A 25,731-nucleotide genomic window follows, 5' to 3' on the forward strand; every position below is an offset into this window, starting at 1 on the left:
TAACTGGATAGGATTTGGTATAAATATCGACAACCACTTAGTTTTGATAGACGAAAGAGTTGTGTTGCAGTATCTATATGTAAATAAATATTATTAGATTAAAAGTAATATGTATTTTTAGTGTGTTTATTTAAATTTTGATAAATCTTATTACAACAAATTTTGTTTGTTTGTGTTATCGGTACGTATAACAAATTTTGAATAAACAACTTTCTGTCTCGACATTTTTTCTCGTTTTAGACATTCATTATATCGTGAGTTTACTAAATTATAACTATGTACGAGTATATAATATTAGTTCTATTAATTACTTTAAATTATTATATTTTACTATTTATTCATATATTATTATATTTTACCCATTACCAGTGTTGTGTAATAGCTAAATTTAGTTAGATAAATGTATCTAGATAAAACAATCGCATTTTTTATCTTATCTAGGTAAATTACACAATTGGTATCTACCTGTCATCTAAATTAATTTATCTAGATTGTTCACGAGACGTAGTCTGAAAAATATACGAACATCATATTTTCTGATATTATTTTTAAAATTGTATAATATATTATATAATGAATTATACGTATATATATTTAGGTACCTAAATAGAATTATTATTGTCATTTGTCGCTAATGTGCACCACTTTTAAGAAATTAATAATAATAAGTGTATCGTTGATCGTCGATAGACGACAATAGATAGATTTATATAATAATATTAAATAATTTCAAGTCGAAGGTCTAAGAATAACCTGGTAGACGATAGTACTGGTAAGTGGGAATATTGGTATTATACCTAATAGTTTAAAAATACCAATAACTAATAAGAATAAACCACCAGCTCCACTCAGTCCACTCACCATTCACCAACAACCTTTATTAATTAACTACTGCAGTCTGCAAGTTATAAATATTTCATTTATTATTATTCATAGCCTATGGAAAAAGTATCATGCCATCACAATTGAGTATTGAGATATATAGTCATAACTCATAATTGTATTAATATTTTCTACAAACCTAATATAAAAAATAAAATTTAACAAATTCATGTTTTAAGAATAACATTTCTAAAAAATTTTTATCTCATTTTCATCTAGATAAAATTGATTTTATCTGTATCTATATCTAGATATATTTTGAGTTCATATATCTTATTTATATCTAGATACAAAAAAATTATCTAAGCACAACACTGCCCATTACTATGAAACATTGCTCAACTTGAAAAACACTATCACTCGTATGCACAGTCCGACACTTTAAGGGTCCCTTAAATCTCTTAGGTAACACTTAACTACGGGACACCTAGGTGGTACATAGCTGACACTTAATTTTTGGTTGCACAGTTGAAATTTAAGTAATCCGTAGCTAGGTAATACTTAATATTAAGGTATTACTTAAATATTATTATTTCTCAAAATAAATTGATTATTCCATGCTTATCAGTAATGATAATGATAATTATCGATGTTATCTGTTTGATTCTTATTAAAACGTAAATAACTTTATTATCCATTTATCCAACTGTTATTTCTATCGGATTCTGGAAGTACTTACTGTCACAGAATGGATTTAAAAGAAAAGAAAATGTTAAAACGTGAAAGAGGGCCAAATTGGGAAGAAGATGAAAAAGCAATATTTTTCCATTGCTACCAAAAGGTGGCCAAAGTTTTGGAAGATACAAAAAAAGATTTTAGCACAAACGGTAAAAAGAACCAAGCTTGGTTAAGTTTAATGAACGATTTTAACGCTCATTCTAATGTTAAAAAGGTAATTACTAAATATAACTTTCTACATAATTTTTTGCAGTTATATGTGTGTTATGTACATTGTACATAAAACATGTATGAAATTTACAATATAAAAATAGGTAGGTAGCCAGGTAGGTACCTAAGTTTCATAACATTGTACAAACTGTACTATACTACTATATACAAATATTCAGGTATGTAATCAACTTTCATCTAATAATTTTGAAATATTATTTAGTCTCTATTGAATAGTCACAGTAAGATAAATAAAAGTATGCTAAGTTTTATCCCACATAACATTTTTAAATATATTTCCAATTTCTAATAAACAAAATAACATATTCAAAGATTTCAAAAAAGACTAATACAAATAAAAAAAGTGTTAGACCTTTCAAAATGTTTCTTAATGATTTTAACTCTCATTCTAATGTACAAAAGGCAATTAATCTATATGAATGTGTATATTTACTTTATGTGTAGTGCGTAGGTAGTATAATTATTATACTTAGAACAATCTAATAATATAACAATAAATGTATGTAAGAAAATAAATACATACAAAAACTAGATAAAAAAATATTTATAAATGTACCTATTATAATTCTTAAAGAGAGAAATTAAAAACTTAAAAAAGTTTTGGGAGTCTGAAAAGGCCAAATCCCGTAAGTCTTTTACTACTGAAAGAAATGCAAGATTAAGCACTGGAGGTGGTTGCCTACCAGAACTACCTCAACCTCAAGATCCTGAGGTAGAGGAATTGATTGGTAGACCGCATATTGTGGAATGGACCAATAGTTTTGACAGTGATGGTGTTGCAATCTTACATTTGAATGGTAGTTTTATTGTCTTATATAATATAAATTTAGTTCAGTTCTTATAATAATATTTCACTATTAATTTTTTTTAAATATTTAGAAAGTGTGATAGACAATAGAGCTATTGGACGAAGTATAAATATTGCTGGTATGTATATTAGTAAAAACATTAAGAGGATTTCAGCACACTATTTGTTTTCTCTCTCTGATCAAAGCACAACATGAAAAATTACATTGAGCTGAACCAACCCTGTGTAATTAGCCCCTAAGTAATTTTTTTCTAATGTTAATAAAAACTAATTGATATTATAAATAGTCCAATTACTTCAAGGTTTGGTAAGATGAGGTAAGTGGAACTCAATTTAAAAATTCAACTTCATCTTAAAACTGAAATATATTTTAAGTTCTATAAAGTTAGTTTCACATTTTATTAACTATAAATACACCTATAATATTACTTATAATTTTTTTTTTTTGAATCTTAACGAACTGTGATAATTTAATTTAAAAATATTTTCAGATATCTTAACTTAATTATGTATTTATCCTGCTATCCTCCTGCCATTGTTTAAATATCCTTCATTTATCATTCCATTTAAAATTTTTATCAGTGTTAGAGAGAGAAAACTTTTCACCTAAATGTATTCATTAAATATATGTGTAATTATAAAACTAATATATTATAAGACATTATTAAAAAATGTAAAATATTAAACCAAAATAAATACTCTAGATCAGAATGATTCTATCACACAAGGGATCATGTTCACAGAAAATGAGGATACTGAAACTTTAACAACAAATGGTTCGTATGCAAAAATTATATTTGTAAAATATTTTACATTTAATATGTAAAAATACATATTATAGTTGTCTTCATTTTCCAGATGGTAATCCTATTGTCTTTACATTAAAAGAAGATTGCATAAATAAAGGTATTTGTATTTTGTTTTCAGTTTTGACATTTTGTATTATAAATAATATAATTTTGCATTAGATATTATTATATTTGATAACTTAGGTAGTTAGTCATCACTAATCACAGATTCAAAATTGTTAATATTAACAATGTCTATTGCCTGTTATCCTTAACATAGTAATGTAAAACCAGTACATAAAACACAGATTTTAATTTTCAATTAAAGTAAGTACCTAGTTCATAATCTATTTTTTTTTTAAATAAAATATTTGTTTGTATAGATTTATATAGTATTATAAATTATAATGCAGAAATTATAATTACAAAGTTTATAGTGTAAGTAATTACAATTGTTTTATTTCAATAAAATACTAATGACTATTGTATAATGTATATATAATAATACTATACTAATTACTAATATATTAAATTTGTATAATAATGTATTTATGTACCTATGATTTTGTATAGTTATATCTGATACTGGAATGGTTTCAAAAAATGTTAAAGGCAATAAAGCAGATAATATTTTTTATTTATTTTAATATTTTAACCTTTTCCTTAATTGTATTCCTTAAAATATTATGATAGAACCAAACGTAAGTAGCTTGTGTTATTTTTTATTACTATTATAGTGTGGTTCCAAAAAATTATCTTTTATATATTTTTACCTTTTTTTTTATGGGTTTTTTTAATTAATTAAATATCTTTTTTTAAAGAGTGGCATTTAATATTTATAGTTTTTATAATAATAGTTATACTATTAAAATATTCAGTTTCAAGCATGCATGTAAATGGTTTTATAGTAAATAAAAAAAAAATAATAATAATAAATAATATTTCATGGTTTTAGATTTTGAATCAAAAACTCACAATGCAAGCCACGGTTGCTAAGCGGTTGGAAGAAAATAAATTGTTTAAGCTTCAGTGTCAAAAGTTTGCTTTAGAAATCAAAAAATTAGAAGATTAATATTTAAATATATAATTTTATTACAATTTTATGATTATCTATCTTAATGTGCTTTAAAAATAATATATAGTTTACTTAACTATATTATTATGTTATACAATCAAAATTTGTAGTACTGTTGTTACTAGTTGATAATAAAATATAATATATACATAAATATCTAAAATAATTTATTTGTATAAAATCAATGTATTATTATATTATTACTAAATAAGTACATTTGATAGAACTTATTATTATTATTATTATTGAGGCTTATTAAATTAATTTATAGTTACTTAGATTAGGTAGGTATATAAAAATAGATCTAATTAAAATGTCTCATAATGTATGCACTTCTTGCTGCTGGCCCTAATAAATTATTTTCATCGTTATACTCTACATATTCTTCTTCTAAAATGTCTCCCTCCTCATCGCTATCGGCATTAAGATTATTTTGATATTTTCTTGAAATATTATGGAGCATAGCACAAGCAATAATAATATTTACTATTGTAGAAGGTGCATTGGCAAGACCCCTTTGAAGGCAAGGAAATTTTCTCTTCCAAACTCCAAATACCCTTTCAATAATATTTCTGGTTCTTATTTGAGCTTTGTTATATTTTCGTTCTGGTGGTGTTACAGGGTTTCGCAATGGAGTAAAAAGATATGTCTTACATGCATAACCTTTAAAAACAAAAATATATTTTTATAAATAAATAACCTTTGCAGTTAATCTAAAATAAACATGTATTAACTGTTAGCTAAATCATTTATAATTATATTCAGATTATCTTAAGTAAAAAAAAATTAACTACCACCATCTCTCAGCAATAAAATGTTATTTGTACGTTCATCAAAATATTTATTTGCGTAACTGCCACTAAAAATAAAACTGTCATGATAACTGCCTGGCCATCTAACTACTATATCCATAAACTCCATTGATGGACCACATATTGCCTATAGAATAATTTAAGGAAGTTAAATAAATATTGTTTGCATCTGTATCTGTGATATACAGCATGTATAATACATATTTTAATGTAATGCATTATACATCAATATGTTATATATTATTAGTATAAAAACTTACCTGGACATTTAAAGAAAAATAACCCTTTCGGTTTCTAAAGACTTCTGAATCCTGACCACCTGGGTTTTGAATTTTAATGTGGGTGCAATCAATGCACCCACCGATTCCAGGCATTTTGTACATTTTATAAAATTTATCCTGTACAACTTTCCATTCATCTAAATTTTTAGGAAAATGTACGTGATTTTTTGAATTACTAGCCACAATTTTTGATAAACGAGTTATTATTCTAGAAACTGTTGATTGGTGAATCTGCCTTAAATCACCATTAACAATCTAAAAATTGCAGACAGTATTATATGTAATGTAAGAGCAGTAAAAGGTTAATAAATTATTATATATGGTGGGAACAAAAAGCTCGAAAATATTTATAGAGACATACTTGAAAGTTGGATGTTCCATAAAACCTCAAAAGGGTTAGAAGCTGAATTAGTGGGGGGATCGGTAATCCACGATTGTTCCGCCTATCTTGAATGTCTATTATTGGCATTAATATGTCTTTTACTATTTCTTTTGAGAACCTAAATTATTTTGATATTTATGTATAAAAAAATATTGATAAAAACAAATGTTATTTTATTTGTCAGGTTTTCCTGTTTCCTTTTATTTATTTTATTTTTTTATTTTCACAAATTTCACCCCATCGAAAATTCTTAAATATACGTACCTTTGCACTATAAAAATATTTGAGTCTAAAATAATTTAAAAATACATAAAACACCTACCGATATCTTCCATAAAACTCCAGTGGAGTATATACTTCCATAGGGTTTGTATTGTCTCTTATATATTTTCTTATGGGTACTTCTTCTTCATCCGCGGCAAATTGTATGAAATCAATTAGCTCAAATATATCGTTCATGTTATATATTTGTAATTAAAAAAATTATGTTTGTTGAAAGAAAACAAATTTAAAAACGATTATGTAACAGAAAAATTAGTGATGTCTTTCTATCAAAATGACTGATATCAAAGTTACGGGCCCGCTATGGGCAGTTAATCCAGTACTTAAATTTAAGGAGTCCTTAAGTGACAGCTATCCCATAACTATGACTGTGCAACCCAATTTTAAGGGACTATGCTTAGGTGACACTTAAATTAGTTTTAAGTAACACTAAAATGACTGTGCATACGGGTGTATATATCTTGATCATCATAAAAAACCACAGCAAATTGACCAATATTTAATATGACGTCTTAAAAATACTGTGCAGATTATTTACGTAATTGTTTACGACGTTTAACCATTAAAATCTTCGATATAAATTTGAAACTGCTCTCGCGTTATATAATTCAACGTTTTATAATACTCGTATCTCGACCGGTGATTCACGATTCCTCAGGTACTTTTTAATTTACACGATTGATTCTGCACAAAACTAATTTGCGAAGTTGCTGATTGCATTAAAAAAATTATTTTAAAAATAAAATAGTTGATATTAATATTACATTTAAGTCATATTTTAACATTATTTTGGTTTATCCCCAAATACTAGTTTGTCTAAATACTGATTACAGCCCCCCCCCCACATCATATTTTGGCCCCAGTAAAGAACTAAATCCGAGCCCCTCTAAAATAACAATTAACTTTGAAATATTTTTCTAATACATATTGAAGTAATTATTTGCATGAACGCCAGGCTTCTCGAAAGTCCGGGCCCTGTACAATGGTTTCTTCTGAACCCCCTCCCTTGTGGGGAACCTCACTGAATAGTCTACAGTGTATTACATGTATTTTATATGAACTCATCAGTTATCTGTTCGATACCCGTTCGTACATATTTTGCGTTTTTTACTTCAACAATAGAGTTTATAATATATTTGATATTTATGCATACAAATTAAACTTGACGTACGTTACCCCAGCCCCCCCCCCCCCCCCCCCAATTTGATTTTTGCAATTTTCTTTGCGCCAGTAATTAGTTCTCAATTCCTGCCGATTCCTGCCGCCAACCCGGGAATTCCTGCTCTAACAGTTTTCCCGGAAAGTCGAATTTTCCCCTGGTGGGGCTGGGGTAACGTTACTCTAAATTTAACTTTACAAAATTTTTTTTGTGCCAGTAATTAATATTCAAATCGATAATACAGGATAATATGAAATATTATTGGCGTCATTTCAGTTTTTGTTAGACTAGGGCAACATCTCACAGATTCACCACCCAACATTTTTTTTACGCACATATTCATATAGCACAATAATTCTTATTTGTATAAACTATAAAGTACCCACTTTTCTGAATTCCATTGGTTAAAATAAAAATACTATTCTATTGATACGTACCTTAAGTCAGATTGATTATTATGCTTTACATATTATTATAATAAAACAATTTAAAAGGAAATTTATATTCTATTGGTTAGTTTTTTTTAAACTGTATTCTTCATCTAATTTATAAGTCCAAGATGTCAAAAGACAACCAGGTTCTTAATATTTTGGAAATTTAGAAAATGTAGAATGTAGATGTTTTAGTGTAAAAAACATTTAATCCATAAGTCATAGTCATTATACTAACATTTTCAGTATTTATAGTTACATTATTGTTTGATTTCTATACCTAGGTAAGTTTTGACTTTAAAAAATATTAAAAATGTATAATATTGTTATATTTTAAATTAAGTATTGTTCTTTTACATAATGCTTTTTATATTAAAAGTAGGCAACTGACCTAATTTATATTAGTTAATAAATAATTCATATATGTTATTTTTATCAATATCATTTTTTCTAAACCTGAAACTTAAAAATATTGACCACAGATTTCAGCTTGTGACAGTTGTTTTTTAAAAATTCAAGAATTTTGGATGTAAGTAAATATAACTACACAAATAATAAAATAATATAAATACAAAAACAAACTCAATTTTATTAAATTAAAAAATTCTCTCCTTGAATAATTAAAATAACAATATTCTTTAAACAGAATAAAATAAAAATTCGACCGGAACTATTGTCTGCTTTTTCACTTGGACAGGAATTTTCTTGAGGTCATCATAAAGCTCCCAATTTTTAGATCCTCTTTTTATGTATGTTGTATAGTGCCAAACAGAATTTCTCAATGAACTTTTAGGGCGTTGAAATACCAAAACACTTCTAAATTCATATACTGTGGATTTTACTGTTATTAATTTTGGTATGTCACACAGCTTTATCTTACAAATGGTTGCTGCCTCACTACTGCGTTGGCTGGAAATGGCATCTTCACCTATTTACATATTTTAACACATAAATTAAACAATTATTTAACATATATGCCAATCAAATATTAAATTGTTATAAAAATAAATATATATTATTTACCTTCCCAAAGAAGAATATCAATGAACATATGCATTTCCGAAATGTCAGTAGTGACTGTCTTAAGACCTTTGCAACCATTATGGCCACAAATTAAAAAGTCTTTTTCTAAACGCTCATCAAAGACATTTTGTAATTTAGAAATATTATCGTCATCATTGATATTTTTACACACTGGACAGTTAGAGATTTCTTTTGCTGATGGATACTTCTCCATCAAAGAGTCAATTAAATGGCCAATAGTAGCTGTACATACAAATAATGTAGTGGCATATTCCATTTCTTTTATTTCAATAGTTAGTTAAGTTGTTTATAATTAAATCGGCTCTATACGAATATGATGCAGATGTTATTCCAAAATTTAAAATTTTACAAATAAAGTTTATAAAATCAGATTTTTCTGAAATATTCAACATTTCTGAATATTTTTTACTGTCACAATATGATACCTAAATTAAAAAAAATTAAAAATTAAATTTAATATATTATTTCTAATAAAGTGTAGGTATTATTTTTTTTTTTTTTAGGTATTATTATAACTTAACTACATGTATAGTTTTATTTAAATAACTATTACGTATATAAACTTTGTTAAAGATATTATATACTTATTTTTAAAGTATATTCTTAAATATTGGGTTAAATTTTGTACGATATTACCAACTCATTATTATAAATTATAATATAATATAATATATTTTAATAAATATTCACGATATAATTATTTAATATTTTGAATCAAACATAAGATTGCATACCATGATAAGTGATGCCAATGAGTCAAATGCGCAAGTGTTATTAAATATAACTCTCCCTGAAAATACATTTGTTCTGCAACCTTTTAGTTCCTCAAACCTTGATCCATTTTTTAACACTGGCAGTGTTTTCTTATTATTTGACTTGGTCAGGGTCAAATATCATAAATGGGGAATGTTGAAATGCTATGTATCAGTTTTTTACAATTAGAACATTTATTTGCACCAACTTTTGCAAGATTTCCTAAAAATGTGAAGGAATGAATAAAATAAAATTATTAAACAGAAATTTAAATCTCAAGTTGGGAATTGTATAATATTCTTAAAATTAATTTTTAAATACAATTGTATAATATTATATACAAAAATTATTATTTTTTTTTTTTTAAATAAGCTAAAACAACAATTTTACAATCAAAAAGATTCCTGTTTCTTAAGAGGATCCACACCTGCATGTGTTGTCTCCGTCTTACAAACGCCTAAAATTGCAAATTGTACGTTCTGGATAATCGATTTAGCTCTGTTATGATGATTATTGGAGCACATTTATCAAACTTAGAAGTAAGAATATTATCCTTGTAGGTTTTTTTTTATATTTTAATTTTTAGACAAGTTATGAGTATTTTAAAATAGTAAATTGTTGAAAACGTACAATTTGTTATGTTATGCACTTAAAAAAAAAATTTGTGTTGTCATTTGAAGACTTGGGGACAAAACATTGAAAACATTCGGGTCTTTTGAATTAACATTATTAATATTAACTGTTATGAAGTTAAACTATAGAACAATTGAAGAATTAAACACTGATCTGTATATTGTATTAATTTTTACCTGTAATACATAATGAACATTTGCTCTTTGGAATATATAACATATCATCAGAATTATAGTCTACCAAGGTTTTTTCATATGATGAAGAAGACGACTTATAGTGACGATGTATGCCATACATCGTCATCATTACATCGGATTAAAACTAGAGATTGCGTCGGTGTTTTACTTAGAGTTGCATCTCCTGTTGTTACTTCTAATTCTGGGTGTGGAATTGACTCTTCGTGGTTTTCTTCATCATTTGGGGAAGATACCGGTGTATGATATTTAGCTGCTCGCAACATAGAGGAGCTTTTTAGTGACATTATATGATTTTCTAAAAATCGTTCTAAGTTTGTTGGCAAGTCTATGTGCTTTAATGTCACGGTCTTTAGTTTTTTTAAAACTCGACTCAACAGCTGCTGAGCTTGATACTTCTTCTCCATACCCAAAAATCGGTACCATAACTCCCGACCATAATGGTAATAGCTTGGTGCATTTAATTAAAAGTGGAACTAAATTTGGTAAATATAACGGGTTGATTCCGGGTCCTTCTTTAATGAGCATTTTACTTTCGTTATAAATTTCATTCACCCACGATTAAAAAGGATTTTCAAATAACTCTAACCCTTCATTCTGCCGTTCGTATTCATCTTCGATGATTCGTCTTGCATCATCCTCACATTCTATCATGGCGATTAATTCATCAAACTGAGTTTGAAAATCAATAACACCCAATGATGTAGGTAGTTGAAATCAAATTTTTTCGATGTTTTTCACATAGAGTGTCTTCGCCATGAATATCAGTGCCATCGGTTTCATTTGTGAAGACTACAAACAATGATAGAAAAATTGACCACATTTCTGTCAGCGACTGGCTTTGAATTAAAAATCCCATTGCTCGAAGAATTACTTCTCGAACTCTTCGTACATCAGATTTTAATAGTATCCATTTGCTAATAGTCTTTATAAAATGTGCAATATATACTCGAACAAAGCATCTGGGAACCCAATAAGATTTCAATAGAACATCTCCATGTAGTAGACTTGCACATGCTTTAACATAATCTTGGAAGGTCGAGTACTGTGTAAAACATTTTACAATGGCAGATAAAAGGGCTAAAGATTTATCACAAACTGTTAGTTTTGGAATAGGTATATCACTGCTTAACCAATTAAAAAGCCAATTTGAAATTGCCACGTTTGTATGTTGTTCGCTCAGCATATTTGTAGCAGTAAAACTATATTTTTTTTTTATCGTCATAAACAAGACCTTCGTATAAAAAATAGAATTAGTTTTCACATAATTCAATTTTTTAAGCGGTTTTACAACTGAACCGGTCGCATCAATTATTAGCTTTGGATATCTTACACTGCGGCAATATTGTCTGTAAATATTAATTTGTTCAGAACAGAAGTAATGCACAAAAAATGGATTACATCCAATATCATGTAAAACATTATTATATTCCTCTTATTTTGCCATGAAAACTAAGGGAGTTAAAATATCTACATGTCGTCATTCAGATGCTAATTTTCCAGACTTCAAAGCTCACAAGGAATTTCCACTTGGAATGATAGGTGGTTCACAATCACCTAAAAATATTTAAAAATATAAAGTACAATTTATTATAACATAAATTATTATTTTTGCTTTATACTTTATACTTTTATATTTTATAAATATTATAAAAAAAAGCAAAGTTGAATACAAAAAAAGCGGGTATTGGATGTCGCTCTGCTGTACATTAGGAGATGGGGTGGACCTCTGACTAGGGTAGGTTAGATTTGAATGCAATGATAGGTATCATTGTACACAAGAAATGATTCTGAACGGAGATGATTTGTCAGTCTAGGATATATTATATTTAAATATTGTCAAATATTCTATTTTGAAACAAATATTTTATTTTTCAATTAGGACACATTTTGCATACGGCATGGTTAATCGATTTTTCCAAAAACATTGCATGTAATACCTTATATTATCTTAGATATTGTAGTGATCACGTCGCCTATAGGTATCAGTAGTCAAGGATGATATTGAAGGTGACTCTTGAGTTAATTTTAAACAACATGGATTTCTTCTTAGTTAGATTATTTGATTATTTATTTTAACAAATCATATATTTATTTATAAACATGAAAGCTGAATTTATTTAATAAGTTAAGTATTACTACACAACCTAAAAACTTGTATAAATTAAAGAACCTAAAATAACCGTAACCTTTATTTTACATTTTTAAAAGACCCTTACAAAAAACCGAAACCTTATACAAAACCGAAAAAATACCGGTTTTTAAGGGTTTTTATCGGTTTTCAATTATCTAATGAAGTAGAAATAGATTAGATAGGGCATAGTTTAGGTTTTACAAGCAAGAATTATATTTTATACTTTTATAGTTTTATAATACACTGTAGGTACCTACGTACGTAATGCTATTTTTGGACGCCGGCCTCGTCGCCCGTATATCCGTGACAGTGAGGGCCGACGTGCGACGATGGTCGATGATAATTGCAGTAATGACACTAGGTTAAGTGCCGGATCAGACTAGCGTTTTTTCGGCTTCCGATAATACGCAACCGATCGGTAAACGACCGAGACACCTATAATTAATATGTAATCCGCGTTGTTGTGTCTAGACTAGACCGTTTCACCGAACCGTCCGAAATCGGTTAGGTTAGGTTAGGTTAGGTTTGGTAATCCGTCGGACGTCCGACGGATCCTCGATTCGTACCTCAGCGACCGCGTCCTGCACGTGTGCGACGATCACGGGGGCGATCCGGTGACTGTGGCTGTCACGAGCGGAGTCCCTCAGGGCTCCGTGCTAGGACCGCTCCTTTGGAACGCCGCGTTCGACACAGTGTTCCGCTTGCCGTTGCCCGCTGGTACTACCATAATCGGGTACGCGGACGACACGCTCGTCGTGTTGGAGGGGAACACGCTGTCGACCCTACAGGACCGCGCGAACGAGGCTTTGGCAGTAGTCGCCGGGCACATCGGGGACTTGGGGCTGCGGCTAGCCGTCGACAAGACGGAGGCTGTGGTCTTCAGGGCCCAGTATGGCCCCGCTGACCTGAGGCTGCGAATTGGGGATCAGGCCGTCCAGTTGTGTACGACTCTCAAGTACTTGGGAGTTGTGCACGAAGCTAAGGGGACGTGGTACGGCGCGCACTATCGTGCCGCGGCCAAGGCCAGACGCGTCATGGCGGCGATACGCGGGCTGATGCCAAATATTGGTGGCCCCCGCGAGATCAGGAGGCGTCTCTTGTTGGTTAGGTCGTACATTCAGTTATGTTGTACGGCGCTCCGACGTGGGGCGCCGACCTGGCTCTCAGTCGGACCGGCCCCAAGGTGTTGACTTCGGTTCAGCGCCTGGCCGCCATCGCCAGCGTAGGTGCGTATCGTACCGTGTCCTACGACGCCGCGACGGTCGTCGCGCGCACCATCCCCATCGTCCTGATGGCCAAAGAGCGATTCGCGTCGTTCGAGGCCAAAAGGGATGCGCGGTTGGCAGGAATACGTGGCGGAGGATCCCCTCGGTCGGACCATCCAACGGAGACAGTGCGGGCGGACGACGCTCAGTCACTGAGGGCTCGTTCGCTGGCAAAGTGGGGCTGGCCATGCGGGAGTCGGTGCCACCAGCGGACAGCGGACGCGAGTGGACCCGCGTCCTGATTCCCCCGGACCTGCTCTGTCGGTGGTCCACCAGGAGGCACGGGGAGATGTCCTTTCACCTCACTCAGCTGCTGACGGGGCATGGTTGCTTCAACCGGTTCCTCCGGAAGATCAATCGTGCACCGTCAGAAGGGTGTTCCCATTGTGGTCCACCCGACGGCTACAGTGAGGAAGTCGACGACGCTCGTCACACCCTAGTTCGCTGCGATGCGTTCAGGGGTGAACGCCAGCGTCTAATCGACACGATTGGGCCATTTGACCCGGGCGGACTGGTGTCCAGGATGCTGGAGAGTCCGGCCAACTGGACGGCGGTTGCCCGCTTCGCGAGGGACGTGATGTCTGCCAAGGAGGAGGCAGAACGGGACAGGCAGTTCCGACAGGGTGTCGCTCCGTCAAGGCGTCGGAGGTGACGTGTGACGTTCCCGGTGACTGTGGCTCGACCCCTTCGTCTCATCGGTGGCCAGTCTCCTAGTCTTTGGCTAGGCTTAGGTTAGGTCGATTTCTGAGGGGCTGTGGTTGGGGGATTGTCCCATCCATTCCCCATATATTTCTGTATATTGCTGTGAGGGGTAGCGGTTAGGGGATTGTCCTTTCCGCTTCCCAATATGTTCTGTTGTATCATTTTATTTTTTAATAAATGATGGCGACTCGCTACCTGAAGCATTGCTTAACGGCAGTTCCAGGTGGCGAGTGTATTGCCGATAGTTTGGGGGAAAAAAAAAAAAAGGTTAGGTAATCCGCGCGCTATTGCGGTTTGGTTGCGACGATGCGTTTCCGCCGTACACAAAATTACATTCATTCATTACAGGGCCGTCTACACTGAGCGTTTTTCGGTTACCGTTATTTTTTGAATAGTGCACTTTTCAGTTTTTTTTAAATATTTAAATTTTTTTTTTATTTTAACACAATAAACATGTATTCAACCGAAAAACTTATAACCAAGGTTCAAAACTATTTGTGTATTTGGGATATGAGCTCAAATGATTATATAAATAGGGACCTAAAAATCTCATTTTGGTTGAAAGTAGCCGAAGCAGTATACAATTTGGAATGGGATAATTTTGAAGCTGCTAAAAAAGAAGAAAGAGGTAAGAAAATTAATCATATGATTTTAATAATAGGTTAAATAGGTATACATAAATAAATAAAATAATACTATTGAACAAAATAGTAAAGGTAAGTATTACTATACTATAGGTACCAGGTACCTACTTATGTTATAATGTATTATGTACTGTATAATATGAAATTGTATTAAACAAAATAATAACATTATTTAATGCATATAATTTATACAATTAAATTCAAATACATGGTGATATCATAGATACAAAAAAAAATCAAATATTTTTTTTAAATAATATAAAATAAAATATACCTATCATTCTTCTAAAGCATTCCGTGTTGGAAAGGTACCGCTCCATCAGCCATAAAATAATCAGCAAAATTATCTCTTACGTCTATTCCACTTCTATTAATATTTCTTCCACGAGATGTCAAATTATCCAAATTATGCACATCAGTTTCTTCATCGTAATTATACCCATCTCTCTTTCGGATAAAATTATGGAGAACACAACATGCTTTAACAATATCATCGCAAAAATCTGGTTCCACTAAAATGGTCGTGTGCAAAACTCGCCATTTATTGGCCAAAACTCCGAAAGCACATTCCACGGTACGTCTTGCTCTCGATAACCTGTAGTTAAACACCCGACGAGTGTTATTAAGTCCACAACCTGGAAATGGTCTCAATAAATTTGCGTGAAGACCAAACGCTTCATCAGCGATAAAAACATATGGCTGAATATTGTTTTCGGTTAAAGGCAATGCAGCTGGGTCCGGAATTTGAAGTTGTTGCGAGTATAACATTTTTCCAAACACACTGTCGAAAAACGCTAGAATCGACTTCGCGACCATATGCGCCTACGTCGATGTATATGAAATTTAAATTAGCATCGACCACTGCCATTAATACTATTGAAAAGTATTTTTTATAGTTGAAGAACAGAGAACCCGAGTTTTCTGGATTTTTGCATCTGACGTGCTTACCATCAATTGCTCCAAGGCAGTTCGGAAAATTCGTTTTCGAATAAAACGTTTTTGAAATATCTATCCACTTTTCTTTATTTGGTTTTGGAATTTCTGTGGGTTGTAGGACTGACCATAAAACCTGACATGTTTCTCTTACAATTCCGTTTATCGTACTTTTTCCAATACGAAAGTCAAAATGCAACGCAGCGAAATGTGTCCCAGTTGCCAGGTACCTATCTGTTAAAGTTTAACAAAAACCTATTTTTAATAAATAAGGTAATTATAAGATGTGCATTATACAATAATTATTGTAATGGTTGTATTATAATTTTAAGGTATTTTTTATTTCATTTTAATTATATAAAATAAATTGTTAATTAATAAGTAATTTTACAATTTTAATTCATTTTATGGATGATTAAAAAAACTTGAAAATTGAATACACGATTCCTTATGAGTTGTTCTTATTGTAGTTAAAAAAAAATCAAAAATCGTAAGTCACAGTTTTTTTTATAAGCGTTTATAATTCAAATTTTTACGAAATATGTCGAAATCACGAAAATTTGCAAGTAACTTTAAAGTTGAAAAATCATAAAATTGTTTGTGTTTATATCTAAGGACTAAAAATACAACACTAAGTTTTCCATAAGTTTTCCTTCAAGTAGCTTTATAGAAAACTCGAAGCATCATTATAAGAACAATTTAAACAAATTATAAGTGCGTTTGAGTTTTAATTTTTTTTTTCGAAATAGCGTAACGATAACGATTTATCCTCTAACGATTTTAAATATTTGTTATTATTCAAAAAGTATAAGTGGTAGATACTTGAAAATTTCTTCAGTTATTTAGATTGACATTTTCGTTAAAACACTTTTTTAATTTTGGTATTAAAATCAGAATCTAAAAATTACATTATAACTCATGATAGCGTTAATACGTGACATAAAATTTAAATCACAATAATTACTGAATATTATTTTTAATTTAGTAAAAGAGTTAAAGAATAAAAAATGGAAACATGTTCGTGATGCATATTTAAAATATATGTCTGAAGAAAAAAGTATTAGAAGCGGATCAGAAGCAACACAAATAAAAACCGTACGCATACGCACAAATCATGTAATTTTTAAATACAACTACTAAAAAAAGAAAGTAAGTGAATTAATTACTTTTATTTTTTTATCATAATTGCTTACTTATAATAATTAGAAATTAAATAGATTATAGGTGCTACTCGTATATTATATAAGAATGATATTTTAAAAATATTTTTTAAATTTTTTGGCAATGTGTATGTCTCTATCTTAATTATGAAAATCAAACAATATTAATTTAATAAATCATTTTAAACATAAATTTATATTTAATTTTTAGAACGACCGATAATTTTGACAACGTAGAAGACGATACAGGACGTCTGCACTGTTTAAGCGATCTAGATGATGATTTCTCCGAGAAACCAGTGAACGTTTCATCTAACCTTATTAACTATAATAATACACCAAAAAAAAACAAAAAAAAATCAAATTACTCCATTTCAAAGTAATTTACTTGATCAACTAAAAAAAAATCAAGAAATGACATGAGTATTGTAATGTCGTTTCTTCCTCACTTAAAATTATTAAATGACGGGCAAAAATTAGAATTTCACCTAAACAGCCTTCAATATTTAAAAAATATTTTTAAATATCCATATCCACTCGTACAGCAAAATATACTCCATGAACCACAACATCAGTATCCCGTTCCAACTGCTCTTATACATCTTAATAATTATAATACAATGAACCAAAACCCATCGTCTAATACACATTATAATTCCAATTCTTATTCAAATGTTCAGATTTACCCATATTAATATCCAGCATATACACAACCTAACTATACTCATTCATCATCTTCTAATTCAGACCACAATATTCCAACCACACTTACACCCACGTCACAACCATTACCATCAAACCAGAAACAATAAAATTTATTTTGATTGGCTATTTATAATAAATAATAATTATAAGGTATAAAACACAACCAGGTAGGTTATAAAATATACATGATTTTATTTTTTCTTATTATTAAATTTTTGCATATTGAAAGTTATGCTTTATGCAATAATGTTTTCCTTTATTATTTTTTGTATTATGTTTTTGTTATTATTTTATAAATTTAATGATATTGTGATTTGAAGAAAAGGAGATATTCTAAACTTTGTAATGATATTTAAAATAAATGATAAACTTTTATTTAAAATAATTGTTTTAGTATATTAAGTACCTACTTTATAGTAATAACTAATAAGTATTGCTATCCATAATATTATGACATCGTTTTGGGTGTATATCGTCAACGAGCGAAGCAAAGATGTATTAATTTTACAACTAAGTGTTTTAAAAAAAAAAACATTTGTTTCTGAAAAACTTATTTTTTTTTATAGAAAAAATGCTCGAACATAGGTACATGTTGAGAGAGGTTTTTTTGTAACAAAAGAAAAAAATTTCCAGTTACTTATTGTACCAGGCACCAGCTAATATAAATAAGCAATAATGTGATGTGTTTTAGTCATCACATATTATACCTACGTTTTATATAGATAACGTAAATAAAAAAATAAAAATAAAACTAAATTTCAAAGTCATCGTCAACCGTTCTTCCGGACTTAAAGGATTTCGGAGGTGCGTAATTTGTTTTGTCAAATTTAGTCGGACCTTTTCGAGTAGTTCTTCAAACGATTGAATGGACATGCGATAGTAGTCGAAAAACATGTCAGGATATTTTTTTAAATTGTCATAAAATATTTGAAATTTCATGTCGTATTCTTTACTACTGTGTAACGGATGGACCCAATACCTTCTATGCTTCTGATGTGCTGGTTCTTTAAGTTCACCAGCAGCTTCGGCCGCACAAATAATTTCCAAAAGTGAGCTCATTTCTATGTATAGTTACAATTACAATTACTATATACTGTACTTGTAAATTAAAACAATTATATTTTCAATTTATAAACACTTACCTGATTTAAAATGCCTTTCTCAAATAATGGAAATTATAAAAACACTATTTTATTTGTAAGATTTAATTTGTATGTATAAGATACAGTACAAGTGAATACGTTTGTTGCACAGACAGACTGAACAGACTGAACCGTCGAACAACATGTTGGCAAGTTTGATTTTCATGAATTCATGATAATTATAAATAATATTATGTACATTTCGTTGAAATCAAAAATTAGCTTTGCTATTTCAAATGAACAACACTTCCCGCGCTTTTTAATCTTGTTTGAAGGTAATCGGCAGCCGATAAAACGCTCAGTCTCAACGGTCGAGCCGATTGCGGTTCGGTAGCGCCGTTTTTATCGGCAGCCGAAAAAACGCTAGTCTGATCCGGCACTAATAGTAATACCATTGATTATAGAATAGACAGATAGACCATGCTATAGGGATTTTCGGCGACTACAATTTTAATTATGATAGCTGCCGGTAGGTAGCGTTGTATGAATTAATTTTATATTATTACTACTGACGGCGAATAACATATTCCTAGACCGGTTTGAGGTAGTGACAGAAAAAGCGATAAGCCTATTAATGACTTTATCATGGATAAACCTATATTTATTATTTTCTGAGCATTGCGCTATGATTGCCACTATCGCTAAATAGTATATTCACAAAATTGTTAATTTTTATGTCGAATTCTACTACAGAAAGCAATAATTAATTAATTTCATTACGAAAGATCAATTTTGTTTGGATGTTTGGAATGTTACGATTCAGTAAAATCTGCTTTGGGCGGAAATATTTAATTGAACATTACATACTATACTAGATTTACCAAGTTTTAAAAATAAAGCAAATCTTTAACCATATTGTAATTTTTAATTTTATTGTATTTTCATACTTTATAAAATACATTGTTTTGTATTTTTGTGTTCAAATTTTAAAATGAATAAAAACTCAATAACAACATAAATAATATACATAATTAAATTATTAATATAATTTATAAATAAAATAATAGTTGTGTTTTGTTATTATAAGTACATACTGAATGTGTTAAGTTTAGAAACCAACTATAAGTCTATATAATATGATGAAAAACGATTCTGAGTGAAGATATACCAAGATTGCTAAACTGGATTAGAAATAAAATACTAGGTTTAAAGAATAAAAAAATTGTCTTTATTATTAAAAAAACACAAAATAAGGGTAAAATACATTTATACATTTATATTGAAGCATAATTATTAGAATAAAAGTAAATTGTGATGTTTGTTGGTTCTGAAAAGAACCGTTTAATAAAATTGAAACAGATAGTCTTAAAAAAGACTATTTAAAAATTTAATGCTAAGTCCTGAAAAGAACTGTTTAATATAATAAAAATCAATGCTTAATCCTGAAAAGAACTGTTTAATGTAGTTGATGTGAATTGTCCTAAAAAAGACAGTTTAATGTAATTGATGCAAATAGTCCTGAAAAGAACTATTTAAAAATCAAAGCAAAGTCCTGAAAAGAACTATTTAATGTAATTGATCCTTAGTCCTGAAAAGAACTATTTAATGTAGTTGATGTGAATTGTCCTAAAAAGGACAGTTAAGACTGCTTCTATATTGTTTTATGCAAATAGGTACAAGGTCAGAACAAGAAAAAATGTATTTAATTTATTTAAATATGGTTTAATATTTTTAATTTAGAAAGTTTTGCTAATTTTGAGGTAGTTGAAAATAATTTTGTTTTATTAAATATTTTACAAATTAAAAGTTGTTCAATTATGTACATTTTATGATCTATGCAGTTTGTCAATGATTCATCAAGCCATTTTTTAATTGTATTATTATTTTTTAAGCACTCAGTTAGTTGAAATTTTATTTTCTTTTTATGCAAATAGTTTTTATAATTGCTCTCAAAAATATTTAAAATTTTATTTACTACATTATTTAAGCTATTTGATGGTGCTTTAAGTCCACTTTCATTATCAATTGAAGTATAATTTTTATTAAGAAGATGCAACTGCTTTTTATCATTTAAGTTTTTATCAACAAATAGTTCAAGTTGACATTGGTTACAATTAAATTTTTTCATACATTTATAGCACAAATATCCTGCGAAATATGTTACAAAACAGTCTTCTAAAGTGACATCAATATTACTATCAGTATTATTTGAGTCCTCGTCAGATGAAAAAAAACAGAGAGATAAATTAGAATTACATTCTGTGTCGGAATCAGATGATAATTTCGAACTGTTAAAATTTATTTTATTTAGTGAACTAACTGGGTCAATTATAATTGGATTATCATCTTCTTGGGTTTCCTCACAATTTGTCGCTTTTGATGTACATAAAGAAAAAAATACAATTACTTCTTATGGAAGTTCTGATTGTTCTAGCTGTTGGGTTTTTGTTATAACCACCATTTTGTCGAAAAATACTAAAGAGGTTTTCTAAAACATCCTGATTTAAACGATTAGTCGTTAAAAATACAATATCATTAGATTTCTCTGCTTCAAAAAATTGCAATACACCTTTAATGGTCTGTGTAAGCCCTTTAAAACAGGGAGGTTGAGATAATTTTCCTTTTTTTAATTTTTGTAAATTTGTGAAGTATTTTGAAGCTTCTATTAAAAAATTTTTTACAGTACCTAGATCAGTTAATGCACAGAGGTATGGATTATGACTATATAAAGATTTACTATTTAAACAATCAAATAAATTATTAATAAACTCAATAAAATCTGCAGTATTCGATGAAGTGTTACTTTGAAGTTGTCCTGTTTGTATACAAGTTCGGATTGCTGCGGCCATGGAATTGCTTAATAATTGTACTGCTAATTTAACACGCATTTTTTGAAAAGAATTAGGGTAAATATGTGTATCTGTTATTTTGATGAGAGACTTACTTTTATGATTTTGTTTGTCCAACTCATATGTTTTTTTTATATCATCAAATGAGATTATTTTATTATCTTTTATATAACAGGCATTAATTAAATTATTTCTAATACTTTTAAGTAAATGAGGAACATCAAACAAAGAAAAAATTTTATTGTTGTTGATAAAAAAAAATGGATTATCTTCTGAAATATTTAATGATTTTAAAGTGCTTTGGTTGTTTGTGCCTTGATCGCAAACTATAATTTTGGGACACAACCCAACCTCAAATAACTTTTGTAAAACATCAATTATTAAATTTTTTAAAATTGTTTTGTTAACTCCAGAATGAACAAGAAAATATGCAATTGGAAATTTCCATGTAGAGTAAATACCTCGAGCCATAAATACTAAAACACAGTTAGCACTTTTATTGGTCCTCCCATAATGACCTAAATCTTCAAAACCTTCAATAAAATCAAATTCTTTGGAATATTCTATAAATTCTTTTATATACATTTCATCAAAACAAACAGTGCAAGCTTTTTCTTTATAATCAGATGACTCAAAATTTTTTTGTATATGACTGAAAAATAATTTACTAAAACCTGGTAAGAATTTTGATTGACCAATCCAACGACGAATAGTTGATGGCCCAGGTAAATTAACTTTTAGTGAACGTAAAAATTTATATGCTGTTGGTGATTTATAATATAAGTTTAAAGCTAAATTTTTTTCATTTAATGTCCACGGACGACTCCTATCTTTTAATTGCATCGTTACCATTGCCTTAGAATTAATTGATGGATAGTTATGCATATTTATTGAATTCTTAGCATTATTATGTGTTTTAAAAGTTTTAACTCTTTTTTTTAATTTTGAAATTTGAGTTATTTTATTATGAATTAATTTGTTTTTTAGTTTTAATTTTTGTTTTAAATTGATTTTTCTAGGTGTATCTATTTCTATCAAATCAGATTTCCTTTTTAAATTTGGGCTAGGCATGTCAATTATATTTGTTATTTTAATTTTTTGAGGTGCAGAAAAAGTTGAAGGGGGGCTCGGAAAAACTAACTCTACCATGTCTGGTTTTGAGTGTGTATATGTTTTAGTTGGGGTTGACATTATATTATACTCCTGCTGAGATTCATCATTCTGGTTAATGCCTGATGATGTAGATGGCTGTGTTTTAGATTGATAATTATAGGGAATAGCAGTATCTATCAAACGATTTTGAGTAAAATTTTGTACAAAGCTTTCGGGTGGGAAATGTTCTTGACAAATGTACCTATTGTGGAGTTTATCTGGATCAACAGAAAACAAACTTGTGTTTCCTGTGTAGATATAAAAAATATGTGTAAAAAAAATTATAAATATTCGCAATGGTACAGAAAAATTAAAATTTAAAATTAATTACTCACCTGAATCCATACTTCTTTTCTATCATCTTTTGGAAAACGATACATTTTTAAATTTGGAAACATTTTCTTTGATTTTCCACAATTTAAATATTGGCATTTATTTCCAGACATGTTTAAGAATTTTTAATTGTAAATGCAACTCAAAACTCAAAAAACAAGAAAATTCGGAAGGCGGTTGTTCCACAATGAACAAGATAGTAATAAATGATAATATAATAAAATTATTATTTCCAATCATTTCAGTATATCTTCAGTTTCTTATTATTACTCTATTTTTAGATCGGCACTTCGCGATAAGCCACCTCTTCCCTTCCCCGCATATCCATGGCAAACATCTATGATGGGGGTACCACCTCCTTGCATCCCAACTACACTAGCGCTCCATAGTGGTTGCATCCTACGCATGGTCACCAAATATTAACATTGCATGGGCTATCTGTCTATTCTATAATCAATGGTAATACTGTATATTATATATATTATAATTAATTGTTAAATTAATAGTGACGCACCATAGAACGATATAAATACGTATAAACGTATAAGTACTGAATTTTTCTTGGGTCGAATGCCAGCTCACCTATGACTTCATCAACTTTTATTTCAATGTCTCGATGTATAGACAATAGACATCAATGACAAACCGTTTAGCCTCGTCTAAATGTAAATTTATAGCGTAAGTTTATTTTATTATAAAGGATCAAATAATTCAATTACTTCTTTCATAGAAATTCTCAAATACGATTTTATACGTTTCGTGCTCGAAAAACTTCTCTCTGGTTCAGCTGTTGAGACGGGAAGTGTGCAAAATATTTTTATCAAGATATGTACATTAGGGAAAATATCTTTGTCACATATTTTTATTGTTTCTAAGGCATTTTTGAACACGGTATCTTTTCTCTAATCTATCTATCTAATTGTATTTTCCAAATTTATAATTCACTGATACAAATTATCAATCATGTGGTGAATAAAATTCAACAAGTGTTTTAAATTCTTCCCTCTCATTTTTATTCAAGCTTGTTTTGTAAAAACAATCAAATCCTAAAATAAAAAAAAATAATATACATACAACATTTTACTTGATTAATAAAAATACAAGGTACCCACCATTAAATATTGATTTATGATTTAAAAATCTGGTTGACAATTGACTGATAAAATTATCTAAGTATGGCACAAACACCGTCACTCTGTAATAATCTTCAACTGAATTAATATTGGGTGGATTTTTTCTGTTTGTTTGTTTTCCTACAACTGTTTTCTCTATTTGCCATAATTGCTACTGACTAGTGACTTGCTTTCTTGACTAGCCGTAAGATAAACCATTTCAACCATATAACCGTGGCCACGAGAAATGTAATGATAATATCAAAAATCTCTGTTATCGTATATAATCTTATGATAGTATGATATCATGTTTAAGTACTGTTATTTTCATAGAAAATAGAAGATAATAGAATCTATTATCTATGGTTATTTTATATAACAAAATTATGATACTTTTTTTGTTGATAACTGAAACTTATCAATTAATATCTGTACATTAGAAATTAATAATTAGTAAATAATATTATATACAATCTCAAAGAGCCATGGGGGCGGATCTGTCCTCAGATCCACCCCTGTAAATACGCCACTGAAGTCTCATTGGCTTTCAACATTGGATATGTTGGAAAGAGTCAAATATCTTAAACATTTTATACAAAATATGGCAGCAAATGATTCATCATTGAAAAAAGTATGTTTAAATAATTCAGAATGGAATCAAATTGAAATTATTTCAAAAGCTTTGTTACCGGCAAAAATATGTACCAAAAGTTCCAAAACGAGCAGTTGACATTAACCGATTTTTATGGCGCCTGGATTTTGTGTAAAATTCAAACTAAAAAATTTAATACTTCATTTTCTGAAAAATTGGTTGAATGTTTAACTATTAGGGAACAACATTTAATGAAGAACAAAGTTTTATTGGCAGCAATTTTTTTGGATCCACAATACAAAATCATCCTTGATGACGAACAATACACTACTGCCATTAGTCATTTAATTGGAGTTTGGCTTCAATTGAAAAAGTTGGAACAAAAAAGTGTTGACTTAACTACGAACAATGACGACATCATATTAAACAAAGATTCAGATGATGATTCAGTTACAGGTTCTGATGGACTTGAAGATTTTCTTAAAGAATTGAAAAATAAAATATTAGTTTTAAAATAGAATATTTGACAATATTTAAATATAATATATCCTAGACTGACAAATCATCTCCGTTCAGAATCGTTTTTTGTATACAATGATACCTATCATTGCATTCAAATCAAACCTACCCTAGTC

At 29.7% G+C, this 25,731-nt stretch overlaps 1 protein-coding gene and 1 pseudogene across 1 annotated transcript; one reads left to right on the plus strand and one right to left on the minus strand.

Annotated features, from left to right (window-relative positions):
* Window positions 1-25,731, plus strand: part of LOC149060951 (uncharacterized) — a 289,350-nt pseudogene that overhangs the window by 259,351 nt on the left and 4,268 nt on the right.
* Window positions 15,464-19,035, minus strand: LOC149060965 (uncharacterized). The gene is made up of 3 exons (XM_089217925.1): window positions 18,729-19,035; window positions 16,295-16,345; window positions 15,464-15,657 (listed from the first exon to the last, which is right to left on the minus strand). The coding sequence occupies exons 1-3, from the start codon at window positions 19,033-19,035 to the stop codon at window positions 15,464-15,466; spliced, it is 552 nt and encodes a 183-aa protein (XP_089074051.1).

The sequence above is a fragment of the Diuraphis noxia genome, unplaced genomic scaffold (assembly GCF_037042655.1).
Source record: "Diuraphis noxia isolate RWA-SAM2 unplaced genomic scaffold, SU_Dnox_SAM2 contig0001, whole genome shotgun sequence".
Lineage (NCBI taxonomy): Eukaryota > Metazoa > Arthropoda > Insecta > Hemiptera > Aphididae > Diuraphis > Diuraphis noxia.

Bases quoted from the DNA above. Each gene is read 5' to 3' on its own strand.
- LOC149060965 (XM_089217925.1), bottom strand. From the start codon at position 19,035: ATGAGCTCACTTTTGGAAATTATTTGTGCGGCCGAAGCTGCTGGTGAA. The intron at 16,346-18,728 runs GTTTTATTTTTA...AAACTTTAACAG, and splicing joins GACGATGACTTTGAAATTTA to ATAGGTACCTGGCAACTGGG. The intron at 15,658-16,294 runs GTATTGGAAAAA...ATATTGTTAAAG, and splicing joins TGCGTTGCATTTTGACTTTC to CATGTTGTGTTCTCCATAAT.